Here is a 20837-nt window from a genome sequence, read left to right on the forward strand (position 1 = left end):
CCTATAGCTCGCGTCGCTCGACGTTGATGCTCGGTGTACGCACGCACTGTTTTCCTTTCCGATCCGTGAAGGCTTGGTTGCTGAGAAGGGTCCGCCCTCTTGTCTATGGCCCGATCATTTTCGCGAGGTCTAATGCTTGGTTGACTTGGGTTGAGCTGCTCCCCTTGGCTATGGCGGGACCGCTTTTCTACCATTCGGTCAGTACCGTTGGTTTGTTTGCTTTACGAGCGGATGCTCGTTTGTGTGCACATTGTTTGCTTCCCTTTTTCTCGTAGGTTGTTAGTTTAGTTAGATTTGCACCCTTTGTATGATAACATTAGGTAGCAAGCTTTCCCCCTTAGCTTAGGTCTTCCTCATGCATTCTTTAAAACACAAACCACACTCTTTGATTTTCTTTTCTTAAGAACTTGTTATTTCCGCTCCATTCCCAAGCATAAGTCTCCAAAGGTCGAGCAGCGGAGTGTGAATGTAACTCGTTCACCTAAAAAACACAAAACAAACAGAAATTAGTTAGCCGAGCTACGGTAGCTCTGATTCTGCAAAACAGATACGTAGGCAGCGGGGTAGGGCCCGTGCGAGCATAATCCTTTCTTTTCCCTACATTCTGCATTCATTTTAGTCCAGATTAGCGTAGATTTGTTACACACCCATAGTTTTAGACACAAGCGTGGATACCATCGAGTACGATGGGCGCGAGGGGTGCTAATACCTTCCCCTCGCGTAACCGACTCCCTTACCCTTTTCTCTGGTCGTGAGACCGTTGTTTTGTTTTGTGGTTTGCTGGCATTCCCTTCCTTTTCAGGATAAATATGTTAGTGGCGACTCTGTTAATTTTCGTGGTAGCGACAGCTGGCGGCTCTGCTGGGGACGTCTAGACCTGTTGCTGGTCCGGACTCAGCGAGTCGATCCTAGCGCTTGTGTGTTTATCTTTGGGTGTTTTTACTGCTTTGCATATTTATCTGTTTGCATTGCATTCTATGTGCGCTTTTACTTTTCTGCATCATATTCTGGATTGTCTGGATCTCTGTCTGTTGGGTGGGTGTTTCAAGAGGTAAAAGGCCCAATACCCAGGCTATGTGTGAACCATAGGAACCCTAGGATAGAGTGGGAGCATGGTTTGTCTCGAGGTGTACGTCTCGGGATGGATTATGTGACCACGAGCAGAGTAGTGGTTTCAAACGGAGGTATTATCGTCACCCGCTTCCGCGCTGTGATGATGCTTACCTTCGGGCGGACCGTATACTGCGTTTCATGACCTTACCTTGGCCTAGATTTTACCCGTGAGTGGGGCGGGAATCAATGATCATATTAACAGGTACATTGTTGGTTACCGCTGTTCTTGTTCGTGGGTTACCGCTGTTCTTGTTCGTGGGTTACCGCTGTTCTCGTTCGTGGGTTACCGCTGTTCTTGTTCGAGTGTACTATGGTCCTTGTTCGTGGGGTACTATGGTTCTTGTTCGAGTGGTAGTCTGTGTTCTATTCCAAGTGTGTTATTGACTATGGGCTTTGGTTCCGTGGATTGACATTCTATATTCCGTGTGGTATAACATTTGGGGGGCGAACCTTTGGCTCTATACTATGTGTGTTACCGGCAGTCCAGAATGCCTGGTGGGCGGCAACAAGTCCCACCACTTTGCATCATAGCATATTTATTTCCAAAAGAAACGCAAAAAAAAAGATATGTATAATAAGCATTTGCATGTCATGTTTTTCAGGGACATTCAGGAGTTCATTCAAGTTAAAGATGGACACTCCCATTGATACTGTCAAGGAGGCAAAGAGACATACGCACACCTACAGCTTTTTTCGAGAGCCGTTGACCGCCTTAGAGGGTTTGAGTTCGTTAATGACCGCTTTCTGCTTGAAGAGTTTCACGGACAATTATGGGAATATCTTGACTTTGTTGGAAACCGTGGTTGATACTCCTGCTTTGCAAACTTTGATGCAATTCTATGATTCTGAAATGAGGTGTTTCACGTTCCAGGATTACCAGTTGGCTCCGACATTGGAAGAGTACTCTATTATTCTTAATCTCAAGGTAAAAGCGAAGTGCCATTCATCGACATTCCTAAAGAGTTGAATTTCAAGTTGATTGCTGCTGCTCTTTATTTGAGCATAAAAGAAGTATCTGATAATTGGAAGTCGAATGGAGGTGTCTCGGGGTTCTCTTTGAAGTTCTTGGTGAGAAAAGCTAAAGAGGAATTTGAGAAAAAGAATTGGAACGCGTACAATGCATTGCTTGCTGTGGCTATTTACGGGATTGTGATGTTCCCGAATGTTCCCAATTTTGTAGACTCGGCCGCGATACACATCTTCATGGGAAAGAATCCTATTCCTACTTTGTTGGCCGATACTTACTATGCCGTTCATTCCCGATATGAGAAACGTGGCGGTGCTATCACTTGTTGCCTTCAATTGTTGTTCATCTGGTTCCTCTCTTTGTTGCCCAGCAAAGGACCTTTTGTGAAGACAAGGGAGACACTTAAGTGGACCCACAGGATTATGTCACTTACCTCTTATGACATCCAGTGGCCAAAGTATCGAATTAACGTTTCTGAAGTGATTGTTGGATGCGGTAAGTTTGATAATGTTCCTTTGGTTGGTACCAGAGGTTGCATCAATTACAATCCCGTGGTATCCTTGCGTCAGTTGGGGTATACGTTGAAAGATAAGCCGGCAGATCACTTGATAGCGGAGACAGTCTATTTTGAGAAGGGGTCGGGTCCAGAAAAGTTGAAGGAGATAATTGTGGCTTGGAAGAAGATCCGTAAGCATAATGGAGCCCATTTAGGGAAGAAGGAATCACTTGCTTTGACACCGTATGTTGAATGGATTGTGAAACGGGTTGGAAACTTGTTGCTGCCATATGACAGGGTTGCACCACTTCAAAAGCAACCTCCTTTGATTCTATCTGAATTTGTGCCAACAGAACTTTACAAGGATGCTCTGGTTACCAACTACAGGTTGCATGAAAGAGAGCAAGAGACCAATTTGAAGTTCTTTGAAGAGAGAGATGCAAAGATGAGGTTGATGCACCAGCTCAAGCAAGTCGAAGGTGCAAGTTCAAGTCAAGCCAGTGCCCGGAGGCGTCCCTATGAGTTGCTAGAGGAAGAATTGTATCAGAAGCAGCAAGAGTGTCTACAGTTACAGAGATCAGAGAGTAGTCTCAAGAGGCAGAAGCGGGATTCAGATAAACAGCTAGCAGAAGAGAAGGCTAAGACTGCTCGGCTTGAAGAAGAACTAAGAAGACTCTGAGCCCAATGGAGAGGAGATGGAGAAGTTCATTCTGTTGCTAGGCGATCCTAGTATCACTGTGGGGTAGATTTGTTTGATCTATGATGGATGATTTGATGTTTATGCTTGGTTTTTGTCGCCCATGTCCAGGATTGTTGGATGGGGTCGCATTTTGATGTTCTGGATTTCTTTTGTATGCCTTATGAGCACTTTGTGACACGGTTATGTGTTTTGTTGTATGAACTCAAATTCTCAGTTATGTTTGAATGAAATATGCTCAGTTTGCCGATTTATTCTTGTGTGTGGATTGTTATTCAAATATATTCGGTGTCAGGGTTGCTATGTCCTATCTGAAAGTGGGATGAACTCTTGGATACCTGAAAATTGACAAACATCTCATGCATATCATTCATATATCAGACATGTCATATATTTGCAGGTTTTGCAGGTCTTATATCTTATGTCTCGCTGTTTTATTATCAGAAGGAGTTCTAAGACGGCTAATCACCCGTATCCGACTAGGAGCAATCAGAGAAGGCAGATGGAACAGATTCAGGAACAGATGGCTAAGATGAGAGCTCAATTGACAGAGCAGATGAACGCGCAGATGGCGCAGTTTATGGAAGCATTGACTAATGTGACCAAGGGGCAGGATGACTTGCGAGTTCTCGTCGAGAGCTCCAGAAGGAATGAGAATGGAGGACATCGAGGGCTCTTTGACGATGTGTCTGGCAGGATTGACGATCACCATGATCCGAATGAGTTTGATCACGTGGGAGGGCACTATAATCCTTTCAATCAGCATCACGGGTTTCCACCTCCACCTCCGTCTCGTCTGTTGGGAAGGAGAGATAATCAGAACCGTGGTAATTTGGATTTCAATGTTGAAAACTTTGATCAGGTATCGAGGCATAGTGCTGAAGGTGCGCATGATGAGGTTGAAAGGTATCGTTTGATTGAAGAACGTCTCAGGGCTGTTGAAGGCAAAGGGGTGTTAGGCATGGATATCAATGACTTGGGGCTGGTTCCTGGTGTGAGGATTCCACCGAAATTCAAAGTTCCATCTTTTGACAAATACAATGGGGCGACTTGTCCCATGACTCATGTCAAAGCATACTATCGCAAGATGTCAGTTTATTCAGAGGATGAGGGTTTTCTAATGCATTTCTTCCAGGATAGCTTGGCTGGGGCTTCTTTGGAATGGTATGTTCAACTCGAGCGCACTCATATCCATTCTTGGAGAGATCTTGTGGAGGCTTTCATTAAGCACTATCAGTTCAATGTTGATATGGCACCCAACAGGACCCAGTTGCAGAGTTTAGTTCAGGGGTCTAAAGAATCTTTCAAAGAGTACGCTCAGAAATGGCGTGAGTTAGCCGCAAGAGTTCAGCCACCTATGACTGAACGTGAGATGATTGACATGTTCACCAGTACTTTGTCTGGACACTATTATTTGGCTTGCAGTGCTTCAGCAAACTTTTCTGAAATGGTGAGATATGGTGAACGAGTTGAGATGGGTCTAAAGATGGGGAAAATTCAGTTGGGAGCTTCTTCTAATTCTGCTGTTGGTAAGAAGCAAGCTGAAGGTTATGCCAGAAGGAAAGAAGGAAATGCTGATGCCATATATGGAAGAAGGGGTTCAGGGAGAAGCAATTCACAGGTTAATGCTGTCATGATCCCAGTACCACAACAACAACATCAGCAGGGACAGCGTTCCAGTAATGATCGCTATCCTCCCAGGACTAGGCCTCACAGAAAGATTGATCCGATTCCTATGACCTATGCTCAGGTGCTGCAACATTTGCTTAAGATTGAAAAGATTACTTTGAGAGATGCTCCGAATGCTCCGGACACACAATCTTCGAATTACAATGCGAATGCACGATGTGCTTTTCATTCAGGTGCTGCTGGGCATGATACCGAGAGGTGTATTGCGTTAAAGAACAAAGTCCAAGATTTGTTGGACCAAAAGATTATTCAGTTCACTCCTACACCCAATATTGTCAATAATCCGATGCCTGCTCACGGAGGTTCGGGTGTGAATGCCATTGAGAGTGAAGAGATAAGGGTTGTATCTGAAGTGAGCTGTTTGAATTTTCCTCTTGTATCTGTGAAGCAACATTTGATTAATAGCGGTATCTTCCCGGGCTGTGGTGTTGATTGTGAGAATTGCAAAGGTCAACCTGAAGGTTGTGCTGATTTGAAAGGTATGGTACAAAAGCTGATTGACGAGGGTCCTCTTCAGTTCTATCGAAGGTTGAGAGGTGCGAAGAGTAAGGATGGTGAAGTGTCTGTGATCTCAATTCCTTATGATCCAGTTGTTCCAATATGTATTCAGGTGCCTAGTCAGATACCTGTCAGTATCCCGTATGAGGAACAACCAGCGGCGTTGATGATTACGGTGCCAGGGCCTATTCCATATGAGAGTGAGAAGGCCATCCCTTGGCATTATGGTTCAGACGTATATTACTATGGCACGAAGGAAGAAGGCGAGACATCTAAAGAGAAGTTTGTTGAGGCCTCAGTTGCAAACACTGATAACTTCGCCGGTACTGGTAGGATCACTCGCAGTGGTAGGGTGTTCTCCCCTCAGCTTGTTCAAAACAATGCAGATGTTTTGGCTAAGGCCAAAGGAAAACAAGTAGTGCCCGACGTCCAGAACTCTCCGATTCAGAGTGGGGCACCTGATAGTGCCGTGTCTTCCAAGGATGTGGAGGAATTATTGAGAATCATCAGGAAGTCTGATTACAAAGTTGTTGAGCAGTTGGGTCAGACCCAGTCAAAGATTTCCATCTTGCAACTGCTGATGTGTTCAGAAGGTCATAGAGATGCTCTCTTGCGAATTCTGAATGGTGCTTACGTTCCGCATGAAATATCTGTGAATCAGTTAGAGGCGGTAGCCAATAATATCTCCGCTGGGAACGGTTTGGGATTTACGGATCGTGATCTTCCTCCAGAAGGGAGAAACCATAACAAGGCTTTGCATGTTTCGATCGAGTGTAAGGGGACGACTTTGTCCCGTGTTCTGGTTGATACTGGGTCTTCTTTGAACGTGCTTCCTAAATCAGCTCTAATGAGAATTGACTATGCCGGTGTGGAGTTAAGGCCTAGTGAGTTGGTAGTGCGCGCCTTTGATGGTTCAAGGAGGTCTGTGTTCGGAGAGGTAGATCTACCAATCCAGATTGGTCCTCAGATCTTTACTACAACCTTTTATGTGATGGATATTCAACCTGCTTACTGTTGTCTGTTGGGACGACCGTGGATTCACAAGGCTGGTGCTGTGACATCCACTCTTCATCAGAAGTTGAAGTATCCGGTTGACGGTAAAGTGGTGACAGTTTGTGGTGAAGAAGATTATATCGTGAGTCACTTGTCCTCTTTCCGGTATGTGGAGATCGAAGGTGAAATACATGAGACGCCATTTCAAGCGTTTGAAGCTGTAAATGCTGTGAGAACTCCTCCTTATGAGATAACGAAGCCAGAAACGATTATGTCTTCTCTGAAAGACGCTCAGGTTGTTGTTGAGACTGGAAAGGTGGAAGGCTGGGGGCAAGTAATTGATGGGCGTCCCAAATTTGACAAGAATGGTCTTGGTTTCAGTCCTGGAAAGCGTATTGCATCGCCAAAGCCTAATATCCTTAGCCCGATCAAGTTTGTGAGTGGTGGTGTCATTCAAGATGGCCAGGTTAATGCCATTGTCAATGGCGAGGAGGTGGATAGTGACTGTGATTTTGATAGCTGGATTCGTCCAAGTATTCCTGGGGAGATGCCTCGCAGCTGGACAATTGAAGATGTCATTCAAGTCACACAAGCTCAGGAGTAAATTCCTTGTTTTTACTTTTCTTATCATGCAATAATTCCTATGCTCTGCCCAAGGCGTAGTGAATCATTTGTAGGGCCATGCAGTTCACATTTTCAAAGTTAATCATGAAATAAAAGGACGTTTTTGCATTCAAATGTTTTGCTCTTTGTCTTTCTTTTAACTTTTTCCTTTAAATGGCAATGTTTTTGCACACACTCGCACATAGCTTAATAAAAATAAAACTAAAATAAAAACATCAATCATGCAGATGTTCCACTACCACGGATTTCATTGGTAACAGTTCCGCTATTGCTTATTATGATTTTGACAATCCGATCTACCAAGCCGAGGAGGAAGCTTATGAAGATTGTGATCTCCCCGATGAGTTGGCCAGATTGTTGAAACAAGAAAAGAAAGCGATTCAGCCGCATCAGGAGGAAATTGAGATGGTAAATGTTGGCACTAAAGAGCAAGTCCGAGAAGTCAAGATAGGGGCTGCACTTGAGAATAGTGTGAAGCAGAGGCTTATTACTATGTTGAAAGAGTATGCGGATATCTTTGCTTGGTCCTATGAGGATATGCCTGGTCTCGATACAGATATTGTGGTACATCGTCTACCTCTCAAGGAAGATAGTCCTCCTGTCAAACAGAAGCTTCGAAGGACTCGCCCAGATATGTCTGAGAAGATTAAGAAAGAGGTTGAGAAACAATTTGATGCTGGCTTTCTGCAAGTTGTGAATTACCCGCCGTGGGTCGCTAATATTGTTCCTGTGCCTAAGAAGGACGGAAAGGTCAGGATGTGTGTGGACTACAGAGATCTTAATAGGGCGAGTCCAAAGGATGACTTTCCTCTTCCTCACATTGATGTGTTGGTGGATAATACTGCTCCTTTCAAAGTGTTTTCCTTTATGGATGGCTTCTCTGGGTACAATCAGATCAAGATGGCACCAGAAGACATGGAGAAAACAACGTTTATCACACCGTGGGGAACTTTCTGCTATAAAGTCATGCCTTTTGGGTTGAAAAACGCAGGGGCAACGTATCAGCGCGCCATGGTGACTCTTTTTCACGACATGATTCACAAAGGGATTGAAGTGTATGTTGACGACATGATTGCAAAGTCTCACACTGAAGAAGAGCACTTGGTTCACTTGCAGAAGTTGTTTGAAAGGCTTCGGGAATTCAGACTGAGGTTGAATCCGAACAAATGCACTTTCGGAGTGCGATCCGGAAAGTTGTTGGGCTTTGTTGTTAGTGGAAAAGGTATTGAGGTCGATCCTGCGAAAATAAAAGCTATACAAGAGATGCCTGAGCCGAGAACAGAAAAAGAGGTTCGTGGTTTCTTAGGGAGATTGAACTACATTGCTAGATTCATCTCTCATCTTACGGCCACTTGTGAACCAATATTCAAATTACTAAGAAAAGATCAGACGGCCAGGTGGAATAATGATTGTCAAAAAGCATTCGAAAAAGTGAAAGAGTATCTGCAGGAACCTCCGATACTAATGCCTCCAGTTCCAGGAAGGCCTTTGATTATGTACCTCACAGTTCTTGAAAACTCAATGGGATGTGTGCTGGGTCAACATGACGAGTCTGGCCGAAAAGAGCATGCAATATACTACCTTAGCAAAAAGTTTACCGACTGTGAATCCCGATACTCACTGCTCGAGAAAACTTGATGTGCTTTGGTGTGGGCTGCTCGCCGGCTGAGGCAGTATATGTTGGTTCACACCACCTTACTGATTTCCAAGATGGATCCTATCAAGTATGTTTTTGAGAAGCCCGCTCTTTCCGGAAGAGTAGCCAGGTGGCAAATGATTTTGACTGAATATGATATCCAGTATACTACTCAGAAAGCCATCAAAGGTAGTGTGTTGGCGGATTATCTTGCGCACCAGCCGGTCGAAGATTATGAACCGATGAAGTTTGAATTCCCCGATGAGGATGTGTTGTACATCAGAGATTGTAACATTCCCGGACCGGAGGAAGGACCCGAACCAGGATCGCGATGGACGCTCGTGTTCGATGGTGCCTCTAATGCACTCGGGAATGGTGTTGGAGCTGTAATTACTTCTCCATCAGGTTTTCATATTCCGTTTACAGCCAGAATCTGTTTTGATTGCACTAATAACATGGCTGAGTATGAAGCCTGCATTTATGGTATCGAAGCTGCGATCGATTTGCGAATCAAATACTTGAAAGTTTATGGGGATTCCAATCTTGTCATTAGCCAGATCAATGGAGATTGGGAAACCCGCCATCAGAATCTGATTCCATACAGGGAGCATGTGATGAGACTCATTCCGTACTTTGTTGAGATCACATTCGAGCATATTTCTAGAGAAGAGAACAATCTTGCTGATGCTCTCGCTACTTTGGCTTCCATGTTCAAAGTGAAATGGGCCAATGAAGCGCCTAACATCACCATCAACAGATTGGACGAACCAGCATTTTGCTTTGAGGCTGATGTTGAGTTGGATGGTAATCCCTGGTATCATGATATTAAAAAGTTCCTCGAAACTCAAGAGTATCCTCCCGAAGCGTTGGTGACTGATAAGAAGTTTCTGAGAAGGTTTGCAGCTAAGTTTTACCTCAACGGTGGTGTATTGTACAAGAGGCATCATGACGGTGTGTTGCTCCGATGTGTTGTGAAGGAAGAAGCTTCAAAAATCATAGAGGAAATGCACGAAGGCGAGTTTGGTACCCATTCTAGTGGGCATACAATGGCTAAGAAGATCTTGAGGGCTGGTTACTATTGGTCCACTATGGAAACTGATTGTCATAACCATGTCAGAATTTGTCACAAGTGCCAGATCTATGCTGATAAAGTGCACGTGCCGCCTGTGCCGTTGAATGTCTTGACTTCTCCGTGGCCTTTTGCAATGTGGGGCATTGACATGATTGGAGAGATTAAGCCTACTGCCTCTAATGGACATCGATTCATTTTGGTTGCCATCGATTACTTCACCAAGTGGGTTGAAGCCGCATCTTATGCGAATGTTACCAAACAAGTGATTACTCGCTTTATCAAACACAACATAATCTGTCGTTATGGGATTCCTGAGAAGATCATTACTGATAATGGATCGAATCTCAATAACAAGATGATGAAGGAGCTTTGTGAGTCCTTCAAGATTAAGCATCACAATTCTTCTCCGTATCGTCCAAAGATGAATGGCGCTGTTGAAGCGGCCAACAAAAACATTAAGAAGATTGTGCAGAAGATGGTAGTGACGTACCGAGATTGGCACGAGATGTTACCTTTCGCTTTGCATGGTTATCGTACCTCTGTGCGTACATCGACTGGGGCAACTCCTTTCTCACTGGTTTATGGTATGGAAGCAGTATTGCCAGTTGAAGTTGAGATCCCTTCCCTAAGGGTTATGAAAGATGTCGAGCTTGACGAGTCATAATGGGTACAAAATCGTTTGGATCAGTTAAACCTCATTGGTGAGAAGCGCTTAGCGGCTATTGGTCATGGTCAGGTATACCAAAAGAAGATGAGAAAAGCTTTTGACAAGCGGGTGCGACCCCAAAGCTACAAACCAGGTGACCTGGTACTCAAAAGAATCATTCTCCCTCAAGGCGATCCTCGAGGCAAGTGGACTCCGACGTATGAAGGCCCCTTTGTTGTGCAGAAAGTATTCTCTGGCGGCGCCATGATGCTTGCAACGATGGATGGCGAGAACTTTCCGCACCCTGTGAACGCAGATGTAGTCAAAAAATACTTCGCATAGACCTGATAAAAAAAAAAGAAGAGAAGAAAAAAAAAGAAAAAAAAGAAGAAAAAAAAAGAGAAAAGAAAATGAATCAGGCAAAAGAATGAAAAAGAAACAAATATACCCGCTAAGTTGAAAACCCGAAAGGGCGGCTTAGGCAAAAAAGGGACAAAAGCGAACGACTACATCTCGCATGCCACCATGGCAATCACTCTTCATACATGCTTAGGGCTCCCGACCGAGGGATAAGCAAGACTCCGTGTTCTTGAGTTTGCACCGGGTAGCTCAAATCCCTAAAGCATGCACAACATCCACTCACTTTGTTTAGGGCTCCCGACCGAGGGATAAGCAAGACTCCGTGTTCTTGAGTTTGCACCGGGCAGCTCAAATCCCTAAAGCATGCACAACATCCACTCACTTTGTTTAGGGCTCCCGACCGAGGGATAAGCAAGACTCCGTGTTCTTGAGTTTGCATCGCTGGCAACTCAAATCCCTAAAGGCGCTCACAAACCCCGTCGGGTCCACAAGTTTGGTGATGTCATATCAATCAGTTGTTAAATCGGGCAGTGATCAATCCTAATGAGTACGGTCTTCCAAAGCAAGGAGATGAGAGCGTCGGGGTTATAAAAGTGATAGCGGGATCGAAACCAATGGATATCCGTTTCACATTGCCATTTCTCTCGTACTCAATAAATGTGTGGTTACCTCTTACTAGGAACTACTTCTGAAAAGTGTTCGCTCTTTTATGAGCATTCCTTTTGCAATTAATAAAGATCCTTTTTATCTTAAACAACTGTTTTCTTTTACCGTTTTGTTTGCATAAAACATCCTAAGTTTGTGTTAAACTTTGCATATGAAAACTGCATTGCTTTTACAATACATGATTAGAAATGAAACCTTTGAATCTACTTCGGAGTTTTTGTGTAACTGGGATGGCAGGCTAAGATACCATGCTATATCCTGGGGCATTTGCATTTGTTTGTCTCGCAGGTACATGTTTGCAAGCGCTTCGTATCAGCACATCGGCGGACTTAATCATGAGAGATTCTCACTCCCCAGCCGAGTGTTTCTTAAGGAAAGATTCTCATTCCTCAGCTGAGTACTTTCAGATGGGACTTTCTTTGCTCCAGGATTCTCATATCCTCAGTAAAGCACATCTTAATGCATTCTCTATGCTCCAGAAGCCTTATTCCCGACGGAATGCTTTCTCCCCAGTTGAATCATGATGGAATGGTGTCTGATTCCCCAGCTAGCTCTTAATGAGGTTCCTTGCCCGAGTTCCTCGTTTTCCCCAGTAGAGGGCTTTCTCTCCCCAACAGATTGAACTGTTCTCCCCAGGAGAGTCATATTATTCCCCAGTGGAGTTGTCTTAACAAAGGTTCTTATGTCAAGTTCCTTATCCCCAGCGGATTTCTCATATCCTCAGCAGCTTGCTTTGCAGAAGTGTTCATCTCCCCTCACTGAGTTTCTTTCCTCAGCAGAGATTCATATGCATCCTCAGCAGGATCTGTTCTCATCTAGGATTTCCCCAGCGGAATGCGTCCTACACCAGCAAGTTGGTTACTCTTCACCAGAGATATCTCCATAACTTGTCTTTACCTTCACATCCCCAGGGTGTCGAGAATTTGCTTCTCCAGTGAAGTTGCATGGGTCTTCCCCAAGCAGTTAAGTGGGATGTTCATATCTTCAAGCAAGATTTATTCCCCAACCAGAGCTCGCGTCCAGAGTTGATCGTCTCCAGCAGATTTCTGATTCATCTCTGTCAGCTCGTAGTTTGTGACCCTTGGTCACCCATCTTGTCCTCCCCGCAGAGTTCCATACTCTCTCCAGGACTTCTTCAGCAATTCAGTGCTCCTCCGTTGTCTCCCTAAGCAACGTTCGAATCATGCATCATTTGCATTGCATTCTCAAAAGCGTATAGCGTCTTCCTTCTCGAAAACGTTATTCCATACACATTCATACATACATCATGCATAAACCATATCATATATGTTGTCTCTTTCTACAAGAAAGTCATCCAGATTCAAATGCTCCATAGAGAGCAATATTCGCCTAGTCATTACAGGCGCTTATCCTGATATTTTGAATCAGAAGAGGATTGTTCTACTTATTTTCTGGCACAACTCAGATCAGTTCAAAGACATTCCTATTCCCGATGCCCCCAGATCGGTGGAAGATATTTGTTCCCATTCCTGATAAATCAGACTTTCAGTTGAAGGAACCGCCTCCGGATCTCCCAAGATCTTCCGAAGGAGCAAGCCCTCTGATACATCAGATCAGTTGGAAATATCTACTCCCTGACGATTTAGTTCGTTCAGAAGAAGAAACTCGTTTGCCCAGTCCAGATACCTTACTATCAGTTGAGGACGTTTTCTTTACCCGGCGTACACAGTTCGGAAGAAACATCCGTTCCTATCCTAATATCCAGTTTCAGATTAGTTGAAGGAACCGCCTCCGGATCTCCCGTGATCTTACTAAGGAGCAAGCCACTGATATCATCAGATCAGATGGAGATGTTTGCCTGATCGACTTTGTCTTTCAGATGAAGATTGTCCTACTTATTTTCTGGCATCATGTCCAGATCAGTTTAAAGGCATTCTTTCCCCGGCGTACACAGTTCGGAAGAGATATTGTTCCTATCCTGATATCCAGCTCAGTTGAAGGAACCGCCTCCGGATCCCCGTGGTCTTACGAAGGAGCTAGCCGCTAATTCCCAGATTAGTAGGAATATCTACCTGATGATTTAATTGCATCAGAAGAGATGTCTGCCCAGATTCCCAGATCAGAGATACTTTTACCCGTTGATGTCCAGATCAACCGGCGTATCTCCTTCGATTCCCAGATCGACTTAAGACATCTATCCCGATGCAAGTTCGGAGACATTTGCTACGTCTGATACCCAGATCAGTCGAGATGTTCCTTCTCTTGATGCCCAGATCATTTGAAGTGTTTTCCCCTGCTTGTGGGTGCCCGTTCCTCCTTTTTCACAAGTGGGAGCATATTTATTATCCAGATCAATTGAAGTTTTTTCCCCTGCTCGCGGGGTGGTACATTCCTTCTTGTTACAAGATGGAATCTTCTATTGATCAAGAGCGCAAATTTTCGAGTTCATTCTGGTATTCAATCTCCTTCCACCTCGACGGTTCGAAACTTTCGTTTCTCACTCGCCAGGTTCAAGAAGTTTGAATAGGGGCAGCTGTTGCACCCCAAAATTTGCCCTCTTTATTGGAGCTATAAGTTAATGATGACGTTTATTTCGTCATCCAAAAATGGAAGAAAAATAATAAAGAGTTTTCATGGGTTTAGGAGGGTAAAGTGTGAAAGAGCGGTTTAAACGGTGAAAGTACGAGAAAATTCATAAATACTATTTGGAAGGTGATACGAGCTAAGTTCCCGCGTTGTCTCCGCTGTTTCGACGATATCTACAACTTTCGTGGTCGGCTCGGGAGCCAATTCTTTGAGGAAGGTTGTCAAATGTGCAAATTACTTGAGAATTCGCGGTGAAAAAACAGTGCTGAATGTAGGGTTTCGGACCTCGGAAAATTCATATCTCCTAACCCGCTCGCCGGATTCGCTTGAAAATTTAACTGGAGCTCCGTGGCATCATTACCAAGATTTCATATGTTCGGACCGAAGGCTAAATATGCATAGAAAATTCCCAGAATTTTAAGGATCGTCGCGTTGTTTCAGTAAAAAGTGTGTTTTCGGGTATGTCGCGCCGAGTTCAAAAATTCATAACTTTTTCGATTTTTATCGTATGAAATCCATTCCGGCGGCATTTTCTCAGAAATTTTGTTAGCTTCGATTCTTCGTCACACATGCTTGTTCAGATTTCGAGCCGAAGATGGGGTTTTATCGAGTTCTTTGAGCGGTACTCACAAAATTTCGCACAGTCGCATCAGATGGATCGACGTTTCTCGTCATTCAAACGGGCGTATTTTCTTCATCGCTTATCGGATTGAGGTGTTTCTCGCGGCAATGAGTCACAAATTTGGTCATCTTCATAATGGCATTGGTTTCGTTCCTAAATTCAGAGTCGAACCGAGTTTCCTTAAAAATGAGCCAAAATAAGACGCACCGAGGGCAATTTGGACATTTCGCGTTGACAATATATAAACATTTTGCTCTTCACAAATCAAAGGGAACTGTCATAACTTCAATTTCACCCAAAAGATCAAAAACACTTTCTCTCAATTCTCTCTCAATTTGCTTGGATCAAAACCACAAAAACTCACAAAAACTTCATCAATTCAAGATCAAATCTTAAGAACAAATGAAGATCAAAGCACAAATCAAGATCTTCTCCTCCGATTAAAGTGTCGCGCATCTCTCTCCCTATCAAAGGATCTCACGCGCCACTCTCTCCCTCACACCTCTTGAATTTCGTTCGTGTTCGCGTCGTGTTCGCGTTCGTGTTCATTCGATCTCATTCTCTTCGTTCGATCCGGTAAATTCACTACAAACCTTGCTAGATTATTGAATTTGTTGCTTAATTCGACATTGATCATGAAGATTTTTGATTGTGGATGATGGATCTATGATAATTGATGATGATAATTGCTTGTTGACAGCTTCGATTTGTGTTGATCTTGATTATTTGATTGAATTTGAGATTTACCGTTGAATTGTTGATGATGCTACATGCATGTTGCTTATGATCCAAGAAATTGCATACTAAGTGTTTGATAATTTGAATGTGTGAAGCATTTATGCTTAATTTTGATTTCTAGCATGTGATAATTGATTGTGGAATGATAATTCATGATGCCTACGCTAAATTGATGCCATTTGTGGTTTGATAACAATTGCTCTTGATGATATAATCACGATGCTTACGATTCAATGCTTGCATGCTAATTGTTCGATGGAATGTTTAATTTTGCTCTTAAAGACCGATCAATTTGCTGAATAATGTGCTTTGCTCTTGACTCATAGCATTGCATGTTTGATATTTGCTTGTATGCTGAACATTCATGAAGAATTGCATCATGTTTCCTTGCGAGAAAACTCAATTTTCGGCGTTTGGCACTGCTAGGTCGACCTAGGGTGAGTTTAGGTCGACCTAAAACCTTCATTTTTGATCCCGGCACTGCTAGGTCGACCTAGGGTGAGTTTAGGTCGACCTAAAACCTTCATTTTTGACCATGGCACTGTTAGGTCGACCCAGGGTGAGTTTAGGTCGACCTGGAGCTGTTTATTTCGTTTCTGGACCTGTTAGGTCGACCTAGGTCGAAAGTAGGTCGACCTACTTTTGCTTCCTTTGCTTCCTAACTTCAATCTTTCATATCTTTTTGCTCGTAACTCCGATTTGTGCGTTCTTTATACCGTTGGAAAGCTTGTGAAACGTGCTATCTTGTGAGATGATTGGTATTGATTGATTGTGGTTTATTCATCTTTGTTTTCCCCTTGACATTTTGTTGTTCATTTCATGTTTGCATTAGTTATTCCTTTTCTTTTAGATTAGAAGGTAATAACGCAATTCCGATTGCGATGTTTTGTTATCTCTAACTTGTGTGCTAGTGTGCAAGGCTTTTGGACGGTCACCGATCGATACTCATTGCTTGAGTGTTCCGCTTCACTTGCGGAATACGATTATATCTCGTTTGACTCGTATCGTGTTCTCGACTTGGAGACACGATCTTATTGCTTTATATCTGCTTGTTTGGTTTGCTTGTTACTCTTGCAGGTGTATCGTGATTATGCTCGACGCGCGTGTCGACCTTTGTGTGCTTTATGGCTAATCGGTGTGCTGACCATTTGCTTTTGCTTTGCTAGCTCGCTTGCGGGATTCTAGTTTCTTCGCTTCGCCTCTCTTTAGTTTACGGATCATCATCCGTTTGGTATTGACCCCGTTTCATTTTATTTCTCTCGCACTTTATCGCCTCCCCGCATCATCCTATAACATGAGAAGTAGGACCTAGACATGCATCTGGCCAAGCCCTCGAAAGAGGCTCTGTTTTTGTTGGTGTGTTTATATTTGTGCTTTGCGGCAGGGAGTCACGGTGTAATAAGTCCTATATGGCACTCCATTAAGTCCTCATGGAAGGCATGCGGTCAAGGGTTCGTAATCAACCCCCGCCTAGTCTCATCGAGTCCGTTTGGTATGCGCATGCTACGCGTTGCTCGCTTCTGAACCTGCACAAGATCTTGTTATCGAGTATGTCAGGAAAAGGGTTCATGTAGCCGGACCCCCGCCTTTCCTATAGCTCGCGTCGCTCGACGTTGATGCTCGGTGTACGCACGCACTGTTTTCCTTTCCGATCCGTGAAGGCTTGGTTGCTGAGAGGGGTCCGCCCTCTTGTCTATGGCCCGATCATTTTCGCGAGGTCTAATGCTTGGTTGACTTGGGTTGAGCTGCTCCCCTTGGCTATGGAGGGACCGCTTTTCTACCATTCGGTCAGTACCGTTGGTTTGTTTGCTTTACGAGCGGATGCTCGTTTGTGTGCACATTGTTTGCTTCCCTTTTTCTCGTAGGTTGTTAGTTTAGTTAGATTTGCACCCTTTGTATGATAACATTAGGTAGCAAGCTTTCCCCCTTAGCTTAGGTCTTCCTCATGCATTCTTTAAAACACAAACCACACTCTTTGATTTTCTTTTCTTAAGAACTTGTTATTTCCGCTCCATTCCCAAGCATAAGTCTCCAAAGGTCGAGCAGCGGAGTGTGAATGTAACTCGTTCACCTAAAAAACACAAAACAAACAGAAAATAGTTAGCCGAGCTACGGTAGCTCTGATTCTGCAAAACAGATACGTAGGCAGCGGGGTAGGGCCCGTGCGAGCATAATCCTTTCTTTTCCCTACATTCTGCATTCATTTTAGTCCAGATTAGCGTAGATTTGTTACACACCCATAGTTTTAGACACAAGCGTGGATACCATCGAGTACGATGGGCGCGAGGGGTGCTAATACCTTCCCCTCGCGTAACCGACTCCCTTACCCTTTTCTCTGGTCGTGAGACCGTTGTTTTGTTTTGTGGTTTGCTGGCATTCCCTTCCTTTTCAGGATAAATATGTTAGTGGCGACTCTGTTAATTTTCGCGGTAGCGACACACGATTGAAAGATAATAGAGGCGTGAAATCATGCCGCATCCATGATCTTCTCAGAGATCTTTGCATACTAGAGGGCAAAGAGGATAAGTTCTTTGAGGTTTGCACTGATAACAACATTTTAATCCCTACAAAACCTCGTAGAGTGTCTGTGCATTCTAGCATGTTTCACTATGTATATTCAAGCATTAATGACCATTCATGTGTTCGTTCTTTGTTTTACTCTGACCCAACAAATTGCTTCGCTACTGGCAACAACTGGAAATGGCTTGCCAAAAGCTTCAAATTGGTTCGGGTGTTAGATCTTGAAGGAAAACATAAATTTGAGAGTTATTTTGAGATTCCCCTGGATATAGGGAACTTCATTCATTTGAGGTACTTAAGATTAAACACGGCAACTGCTACAACTGTTCCAGATTCTATATGCAACCTTCAGAATCTAGAAACATTACGCTTTGAATCTATATATAAGAAAAGCTTCACAATTTCTTTCCCCATTGAAATACCAAAGCTCAAGCATCTAAGCCATATGTATACTGATGGGCATATCATTCTACGAGGTCGTTGTTTAGAATCAAATAATGACATAAGGTGGAATCTTCAAATAATCTCTTCTATTGTATTGAATAACAATACAACATGTCTCATAGAGAAAGGAAGTTTCCCCAAACTAAGAAAATTAACATTGTATATCTCCTCAAAGTTCAAAGGTGATGAGCCTGCAACAATTGAAACATTTGGATAAGCTAGAAATCATGTTCCAGTTGAAAGGTAGGTTCGATCCGCCGTGGGATATCAATTATAAGTCTGAGGAAATCTTACAAAGTCTGAAGCACTTGAGCCATCTGAGTAGATTGAAAATTATCAATGCAGGTGATCTTTTAACATGTGCAGCCATGTTTCCTCCCAACATTACCAAGCTAACATTGACAAATTTTAGTTGTTTGAATGACTATGGGACGAGTGCTATTGGAAATCTCACCAAACTCAAAAGTTTGATCTTAATTGGAGTCACTGGCGATCAAAATCGATGGTATTTATTAGGAGATAAAACCTTACATTGGTTTTTATCTCACATTCCTTTTTATATATGTATTCTCTACTGTATTGTACAATAAGTGATTAGTATAGTACAATAGGTAGTTAGTTATACTTCCAGTTTACAAAGTGTACTATATAAAGGTAGCTACAGGTCTTTGTAATCGAATAATGTGAATAATACACAAAGTGTATTTTGAAATAAATGCAAAGCATTTTTCTAACTCAAACATGGTATCAATCGCCTGCGATCTTTTTCTCTTCCGCTAACCTTCGTTTTCACCATCTCCATCGTTTCTTGAACCCTGAGCTTCAGAGAAGCTCCTCCTCTTGATTTCGCATCTTCTTCCTTCTTTCATCCATGGTGACTCCACCTGAACCAAACTCTGCTCTTGGCTCGTTTTCCAATTCCACCAATCATAGCGTCTTTGGACTAAAACTATCCATCAAACTTCAAGAAAACAACTTTCTGTTGTGGAATCAACAGGTTGAAGGTATTATCCTCTCCCACAAACTCCACAAATTCGTTGCAAATCCACAGATTCCGCCGATCTACAAAACCGATGAAGATCGTCTTGCAAACAAAGTTTTAGACGAATATGAGACTTGGATCGTGCAAGATCAAGCTCTCTTCTCTTGGCTTCTTTCCACAATTTCCGAATCGGTGCTACCACGAGTGCTTTCTTGCAAACACTCGTATCAAATCTGGGACCAGATCCACAAGCATTTCAATGCAGTAATGAAAGCTAGGGTTCACCAACTCAGGGCTGAACTGAAGACAACGAAGAAAGCCAATCGATCAATCTCTGAGTATGTGCTACGCATTCGTGCGATTGCTGATGCGCTTCTTGCAATTGGCGATCCTATCTCAGATCGAGATCAAATTGATGCGATTCTCCAAGGTCTTCCTGAAGAATACAATCCCTTTGTGATGATGACCTATGGCAAAGGTGAACTCTCCTCCATCTATGATATCGAAGCTCTTCTTTATGTTCAAGAGGCACAGTTAGACAAATATCGTCAAGAACTTGCCATCACTACTGCTACGGCAAACATTGCTCACACTGAAGAAAACTCGAGCAATAAAACCACCAGAGGTGGCTTTCAACAAGTGCGTGGAAGAAGCAGCTATTTCAGAGGACGTGGCCGTGGCAGAGCTCATGTCACATACACTCCTGGCAATCGTCCTACATGTCAGCTATGCGGCAAGTATGGACATTCCGTGATTGATTGTTGGCACAGGTATGATGAGAATTTTGAGCCTGTGCCACCCAAAACACATCAACAATCCACTTCTACTGAGGATCAGAAAGACAAAGCAACAAACTCCACTCACGCATCAGCTCTATTGGCTCACCAAGACAATCTCTCCGTTCCAAAAAATCTTGAATCCCAGGCCTGGTTCGCTGACTCAGGTGCCTCTCATCACATTACTCCTCATAATTTTCACACTAGGCACATACAACCATACACTGGCTCCAATAAAGTATTGGTTGGGAATGGACAATCTTTACACATTGCTTCTGTAGGCACAGCCAATATTAAAACTCACACTACACCTTATCCTGTGTTAGCCTTATCTGAGCTGTTACATGTTCCTAGCATTACTCGCAATTTACTATCTGTTTCCAAATTTGCTAAGGATAATAGAGTCTTCTTTGAATTTCATGCTTACCGTTGCTTTGTCAAATCTCAGGCATCTAAGGAGGTATTCCTAGAAGGATCTCTTGATGCCAATGGCCTCTATTGTTTTCCCAATTTGTCTTTGGAATCAACTCTGCAACCTGCTGCAAACACTGCTAGTTTGTCTAATTCTACACAGGTGCAACATACCTTAGACTCTGCTTTTAATAAATTTTCTCTATGGCATAATAGGCTAGGCCATGCCAATTCTGTAGCAGTTAAAACTGTCCTCAAACTGTGTAATCTTTCTTTAAGCAATAAAGATACTATTGATTTTTGCAATTCTTGTTGCTTAGGTAAATCTCATAAACATTAT

At 43.3% G+C, this 20837-nt stretch overlaps 1 protein-coding gene across 1 annotated transcript; it reads left to right on the forward strand.

The window, feature by feature from the left end:
- Positions 1–1744: 1744 nt before the first annotated feature.
- LOC131643121 (uncharacterized) lies at positions 1745–3255 on the forward strand. The gene is made up of 2 exons (XM_058913276.1): positions 1745–2038; positions 2089–3255. Exons 1-2 carry the CDS (start codon positions 1745–1747, stop codon positions 3253–3255), a joined length of 1461 nt encoding a protein of 486 aa, XP_058769259.1.
- Positions 3256–20837: the final 17582 nt, after the last annotated feature.

Source organism: Vicia villosa, unplaced genomic scaffold (assembly GCF_029867415.1).
Source record: "Vicia villosa cultivar HV-30 ecotype Madison, WI unplaced genomic scaffold, Vvil1.0 scaffold7, whole genome shotgun sequence".
Classification (NCBI taxonomy): Eukaryota; Viridiplantae; Streptophyta; class Magnoliopsida; order Fabales; family Fabaceae; genus Vicia; species Vicia villosa.